General features: G+C 39.4%; 1 protein-coding gene across 1 annotated transcript; it reads right to left on the bottom strand.

The window, feature by feature from the left end:
- Nucleotides 1–1,125: 1,125 nt before the first annotated feature.
- On the bottom strand, nt 1,126–2,552 carry LOC308626139 (CD59 glycoprotein-like). The gene has a single exon (XM_081250959.1). It carries the CDS (start codon nt 2,525–2,527, stop codon nt 2,156–2,158), a length of 372 nt encoding a protein of 123 aa, XP_081107085.1. The 5' UTR covers nt 2,528–2,552; the 3' UTR covers nt 1,126–2,155.
- Nucleotides 2,553–7,583: the final 5,031 nt, after the last annotated feature.

The raw sequence follows: 7,583 nt of genomic DNA, 5'->3' as shown, positions 1-7,583 counted from the left end.
AACATTTTTTTATTAATATGAATCATAATAGAGAACCCAAAACTAGACCACAAAATATTTAGGAATTTAGTAGCATTTCAGATTAGTCGAGACAAAAAGGATTGATTAGTCCCTCCCTGGTATTATAACTGGCTTGTCGTTTAGATTTAAAAAGAGGCCGGATTTCTACTTCACTCATCAACCCCAGATAAATTACAGATGAATTAAAGATCTAAATTGAAAATAAATAAAGCTGTATACACCCTAGAATAAAATACAAATACTTCTTTTTAGTATCATTGGCATGACATAAAACCAACAAGTCAAAAAGTTAAAGATAGACATATTTGACTACCTAAGAATTATTGTATGGTAAAAAATATCATAAAAGAGTCAAAAGTTAAGCTTAAAATTAAAGATAAAATTAACAACTTGAGAAATATTTTTGAATAGGCAGTTATGGAAAAATAATCCATAAATGACCTATAATTTATGAAATGATGTTCAACTTTGCTCAGAATTATATAAATGCAAATGAAAATAAGATACTCTATTTCACCTGTTTCACAAAAATTAACTTATTTCATGACATCAGCTTTGGGGGTGTGGAGAAGAGGGTTTGAGCAATCTCTATACAAGTTTAAAATACTCATAATCTGATCCAGCAATGCTACTTCTAAAAGCGTATCCTAGAAGTAAAATTGTACATGTAACCAGAACAAGGATGATAATTAGAGCACTGTTTGTAATAGTAGGAAAAACCTGGATATAATCCAAATAGTCATTAATAGAGGGCTGGTTAAGTAATTAATGATTCATAATACTTTGTACTTTTTTTTTCTTTTTTTTTTGCATTTGATGAGATTTTATTTTCAGAAAGGCAGGATTCATTCTGGTTTGTCCAACAGACCACATAATCAAGTTTTTTTTTTTTAATGTTAATCAAGAAATTCCACTTTCATCAGCAAAAGTAGGGCTATGCTGTCAAATACAGCCAAGATTGTAAGCATACAAATGGCATTAAGTCTACTGGATCTTAAATTATTCACCAGTATCCACAAGAAAAAGGCCAACCTTTGCCCTCCTGAAAAGGTATATCACTTTTTAGGAAACTGGTAGCGCTTCTGAAAGCCTCAGCATGCTAATAGCCCTTGCAAGTGTATTTTACACTATCTGTGCTGACTCAGCTAGGAGCCAACAGGCTGGATGTCGGCAGGTAAAACACATCCCTACAGACCTGTTACTGTTCATGATGACATTTGGAAATCTCAAATTGCAACCCCAAAGGCTCCTTCTGTTCCATTCATGCATTATACGTACACATATGAAGAGTTTTCCTACCAGTAGCATTTAAAATAAGCACACTTAATAACTGCAAGCCACATGTAACATAGAATATTCAAATGTTTAGTTTTTAACTGTGTGTGACAAAGCTAAGGCAGCCTACCATTCCAATAAAAAAGGCGGGGAGTGGAAGGGACAGGTTTAACACACCATTAATTTATGCTACTGAGTTTTTCTAGTGAAAGACAGCAAAGCCAATACAAAATTTAGGGACAGAGGAAAACTCAGGTTTCAGCCTCTGGTACCTCTCTAAAGGCAAACCTTGTGCTTCCGCGCCCTGCCATCCAGAAAGCTTGCCTCCTTCCCAGCCAGACACCTTCTAGCTGAGAATACAACAGTCATTAAGAATCTCTGTCCCTGACAGCCCACACCTGGAACATGCATCATGCCTACCTGGCAATACAGGGGCCATGTAAGGTGAGAAAAAAGCATGCCTTGTGAGAGAGACTGTTGAAAAGGAGCCCCCTGCCCCAGTCTCCCAAAAAAGTACTGATCACATTAACTACATCCAAGGAACCAGAGGGAAATAACTGAGGATTGCAGAGAATCTACTCGAGCTGTCACTGCAAAGAGCAGAGTAAGAGGCATGCAACCTTCCTCAAATCACATGCGCTTCACTCAAACTTTTTCCCTCACACAGGTCTTCTCTGCTAACAGGACTGGTCTTCAGCATCTCTCTGAGCTCCTCTCTCTTATCTGAGTTGCTCAAGCTAGTTTTAGTCTTTCCCAACAGGATCCAGTTGGAAAATATAAAGCCTTTGGAATGCAGCCGCGCAGGAAATAAGGCATATACAGAAACAGGAGATTTAGGAGAAGCCCTCCTGGTGTAGATTTAGAGACAAAAGCGCCAGACTGCCAGCAGCAGCAGGATGCCCAACAGAGCTGTTTTCCCTGATATACTCGTCCCGTCACTTTTGTTACACAGGTTCTCCTGGCAGCAGCGGTACTGAAGCTCCTTCTCCCCTAAGGCTTTCGCAATGGCTTCGAAACTGCAGCGGTCAAACATCCAACACTGGTAGTAAGTTTTTGGTGGCACGGCTTTAACGATGAAACAAGTATCTTGATTATGTGAATAACTGAAGACCGTAGTGTGGCCATTAGCTGGGTTAATACAGCTGTAGCTCTCCAGACTGTGACCTACATGGCAGAGGACAGCCAGGATGAACAGGGGCCCGAGCAGGACGAACCCTCCTTTGCTTCCCATTGTGACCGGCTACAGATTCTTATGGCTCCCGTCATCCGCTTTAGTGTGGCTACTCCTGCTACTGTACTATTTTAAAAGTATGGTTAGATCTGCATAATATATGTATATGGAAAAAACCACCAAGATACACTGTTAGATTTAAAAAGAAAAAGGAAGGTAGGACACTAAACAGTGTGTATATTATGTTTCTGTTTGTATATAGCAAAACCCCAGAAAATGTGTTTATATACACAGATGATTTCTGGAAACATTAAGATATTGTTAAAAATGGATACCTTTGGGAATGGGAGTGAGGATTTTGGGGTAGGAGGAAGACTTACTTTTCACTGGAAATACTCTTGTATTGCTTCAAAATTTAAAATCACGTAATATATCTTTGGAATTACTGAAGCAAAAGCTACTTGAAAAAGCAAGCATTTTACATACCTCAGCTGTTCTTCTGATTACAGCATAATGTTTGTGATAATCATACTTTGCTATCAGAAAGATCAAATTATGTTTTATAAAACAAATTAACTAATCATATGAAACATTTACAAAGGTGGTTATTTTGAAAAATAATTCAGTGTGTAAATGACAAAACGTCATTAGGAAAAATCCATGCATTTAGCGTAGCTGGTATGTACTTCACTGTGTCATACCGCTATGCAAAGATGTTCCTGACACCTCCTCTGTACCATGACATGCTTTCAGGACTTTGCCTAGTAAAGGTGGCTATTTGCCTTGTCATCCTGAAACCGTGTAACTCTGATTGGGACTTGAACCCACACACTGGGACTTGAATCCAGCCAAAACCCACACTGGGACTTGAACCCATGTTCTTTTAACTGAGATCACACACCTCGTCTCAGGACTTAATGAAGTTCAGGTTCTTGATGCCTCATCGCAGAAAGAATTCAGTGAGAGACAAAGTGATAGGTAAGAAGTCAATTTATTTAGAGAGAAACACACTCCACAGACAGAGAGTGGGCCATCTCAGAAGGCAAGAGCAGCCCCAGGGTATGGGGTTGTCAGTTTTTATAGGGGTGGGTAATTTCACAGGCTTCTAAGTGGGAGGAGTATTCCAGCTGTTTTGGGGAAGGGGTGGGGATTTCCAGGAAGCGGGCCACCGCCCACTCTTTGACCGTTATGGTCAGACTTGGAACTGTCATGGCTCCTGTGGATGTATCATTTAGCTTGCTAATGTGTTTCAATGAACATATACTGAGGCTCAGGGCCTAGTGGAAGTCGACTCATCCGTCTGCCATCTTGCACCTACTTGGTTCTAATCAGTTTATGTTGTGTCCTCAAACTAGGACATTCTTTTAAAGGTGGTGCCCTGACCCCTTCCCTCCTGTTTCAATCGTGTAAGCAGATAAGTTATGGAGTCCCCAGAGAAAGAGAACCAGGAATGGCTTTCTTGACATAAGAGAAGCCATTTTGGCCTAAGCCGTTGTGTGATCTCAGGTGGGCAGGGTCAGGATGTTTCCCTGTGAGCTGAACAAAGGCACTTTAGTTTAACATTCAGGCAGAAGGGCAGGGTTCCCCAAGGCAGGCCATTATGTATGCTTATAGCTATAGACAGCATCCTTTTGGTGATTATAGTAACAAAAGCAATGAAAAACAAAGGTTAAAGTAAAAGAAACAGATCCAACATGGGGTCAGATTTTGTTCTTCTCCGTTACAAAAGGTCAAAAGGAGAGAGGAGACGCCAGTCCATTGTCCTACCAACCTCCTAGAATCCTTCTTGCTGAAATCCGTCTTGAGCCATGCGTGTGCCATCAGGAAGGACCTTGAGTCAGAGTGATTGGCCAGAGACAACCTGGAACTAACCCCATTACCATAAAACCTGAGTCTGTGAGCCACATGGCAAAGCAGTTCTCCTGGGTTCCCTTACCCTGCTGCTCTCTGCCTGGGTGCCCCTTCCCAGTAAAGTCTCTTGCTCGTCAGCATGTGTGTCTCCTGGGACAATTCATTTTCGAGTGTTAGACAAGTGCTCACTCTTGGGCCCTGGAAGGGGTCCCTCTTCCTTCAACGAATGGAGTCTTGAACTTTTTTAGGATCACAACCCTAAAAGCAGGATAGACGCAGCCACAGCCATAGCCTGAAGTGCTTGGTGGGTTTTAGGAAGACAATGCACTGGGAATCTTGGACCTAAGCGTTCCTCAGCTGGCAAGCCATAACATATGTAATTTCTGTCTAGGAAGAAACTGAGTTTTACAAAAGTGAAATGAGGGGGGAAAAGGCACAAATACTGAGAACCAATCAGTCCTTCTCAGCATTGCCTCATGCCTTCTCCATGCAACCTTATTAAAGCCAGATGCACATTTAATTTTAGAAAAGTCTAAATAGGTGTGTGTTTTATTTTTCTGTTTTCTACTGGAGTAATGTTGTAAGCTTAGAAATGCTCTATAGCTAGCATCTGAAATTTACAGCTCTTCTGTTTTAAGTAAACATCAGGTACTTAGCTAATTAAATGTAATGCTTGTAGGATCCTGTTTATAGGAAAGTGTCAACTTTCAGGATGTTGTGTATAAGTCTGGATAAAATTATGTAGAAAATAACAGCGTACTCTTGTTTCATAGGCTGACCTTGCAGTCAACACCACCTGGAAATGGCTCAAAACAAAAAATGAGCGAAGGGCTGAAACGAGATAAGATCAAATTGATGTCATGGTAATTACACAAAGTACCATTCAATCATTGGATGGAATTTACTGTTGATCCCTGGACTTAGATGCAGGTGGGAACATGCAGTTTTTATTACTCTGCTGGTATATAAAACAGGTGAGGACTTTATTAAGAGCAGTTCCTGAGAAATCACAAGACGAAGCTAAAATCCCTCTTCAGATCCACAGTCCACTGCCCTGACCACATCCTGCAAAAAATCCAGCGGAAGGTAATATGAATGAAATAACTTGGGGGATTTTAATTGAGGAGTAAAGTATTTGAGAATACAAGGGAGCTGGTTGTGCATAAACCTTAGTAAGAAGACAGGCATTTACACATTCTCTTTTCAGCACTCATGATTGAATTGGGAGGAAGTCTGCAAAATTGTGGTCTGTGATCACAGGCTAAGATGTTATCTAACTGAAGCCAGAAACCAACTGTCTCCTGCTGTGATGTGTGAGTGCCTGTCAGTAACTAAAAAGTTTTCTCAAGAAATATTGGATGTCATTTGAAAGGCATTCTTTTGAGTGGTTTCCAGGGGTCAGGAAGAGAGGGAGTAGACATGTAAGGTGCTGATATTGTTTTGTCATCAGTTTTTAAATGACACATAACTACATCTTCAAACTGGTCAATGGTAAAGCAGCTCACCTGTTCAGCTGAATGACTATAGCTTCTGATATTTTTTGAATAGACCCTCTTGGGTGGACTTGAATTGTAACACTGAAATCTCTTGAACAACATTGTTTCCTTTTTCTTCTTTCATAGAATGCCACAAAAATAAGAGTCGGTAGTATTTCTCAATATTATGATGGACCTTGCAATTCTACATCACTCGGCTAAGTCTAATTGGTTTGTTCTGCAGAGAGTTTCTAGAAATGTTTGCTAACTTTAGTTATATTTGCCTCGGTGCTGCTTGGAATGGCAGCTGGTTAGGAAATTAGGACTAGAAAATAAAAGTGCTCCTTTGTCCCTCCTTATTAATGTTGAGGATACAAGATTGGGGTACATGGAAGAATTATGAACTGACACTACATGGGTCCCTCAGGAATACTGAAGCTCCATTTCACTTTAATGGGAACTTTTGTTTCCTGAGCTCTACAATCTTCTCCCCACTCAAAAAAGAAGATGTTTTATATTAGAACAGAGGAATATTCTTAAGTTTCTGAAGATGTCTTTTAAATAATTACTTAACACCAACTCAATTATTCAAAATATTGGTCACCCAAATTGATTGTAATACTTTGCTATAGTCTTGAATTATTTTTAAATGATAAGAATAACCACCATTTATGAAAAGTTTATGTGTGTTCATTTCATTTCTTTAACTTTGGTTTTGGTTTCTTTTCTTTCTTTCTTTTTTTTTTTTTTGCAGTAATAAGAGTCGTTGAAATTTTGAGTCATATTTCTCACCATTTCTTGCTGAAAAAGGTAGCATGTGAAGTGTTAGAGAAGCAATTTATTATATTCCAGAACAGCTTCTCAGTTTCCTTGTACATTTCTCAAATTTACATGAAAACTCAAAGTAAGAGCTAGGAAACAGAACTAGTAAAATTAGAACGTAATATGTGCATTTCGTTCAAAAGTAGATCAAGATAATCTGCTTTCACAAAGAGAAAATGTACAGGAATCAGCTGATACTTCCATTGAGAACAGCATGACCTATAGCACCATACTTCCATTTTTACAGATTGTGAATCCCAGAGTAGTTTGCTATCAACTTATGATCCTTGCAAATTCTGGTTTTGGTGTGTAACATTTCAGCATTCCCCATCATAATGCTGCACAAAATAATCCAGTAATTTCTTGATTCACCAGACTCAGATAACGTTATAGAAATGCTCTAGCATCCGCTGTGCACTGGGGTAGGAGGAGGAGAGAGAGAGAGAGAGAAGAGGGCGCTTAGGCCAGAGCGGGAGCGGAATCAAGGGCAATATTATGAATTGAATTTGAAAAGACAACAGTAACATCATGATCCATGCTTAAATCAATGCCCTAAAGAGAATGGATTAACTGTGTGTTTCTAGGCTATAAGGTAGTATAGGTGAAAGGGTACTATCTTAGGATCAGACCACTTTCCAGATGATTTTGGCAAATCCTTTTACTTCTCTCAAGGGTAGTTTTCTAGTCTACGAGATAGGTGACATAATAGTGCTTTCCCCAAAGTGTAAAGAGAATCAAACAAGGGAAATGGATATGAAAGCCAATGCCTGTCCCCCGCCAGTCACGCCCCACCAATCAAACACTAGTCCTCATGCCTTGGTCAGGTGTAAAATGCCTCTTTATCCGAATGAAATGGCTTTCCTAAGGCTGTTCTGAAGAAGGTGAAGTCAGATAAATATGCAAAATAAAAAATTACACAGGCAACTTATATTTGAGCTGGTATAACATAATGTTACTCTAAAAAAAAA

Source organism: Mesoplodon bidens (genome assembly GCF_964165515.1).
Source record: "Mesoplodon bidens genome assembly, chromosome: 12".
Lineage (NCBI taxonomy): Eukaryota > Metazoa > Chordata > Mammalia > Artiodactyla > Ziphiidae > Mesoplodon > Mesoplodon bidens.
The sequence above is the reverse complement of the archived record's forward strand: the minus strand, read 5'-3'. Positions and strand labels throughout refer to the sequence as shown.

What these genes read in the sequence shown, in the direction of transcription:
- LOC308626139 (XM_081250959.1), bottom strand. Translation starts at nt 2,527, where the DNA reads ATGGGAAGCAAAGGAGGGTTCGTCCTGCTCGGGCCCCTGTTCATCCTG.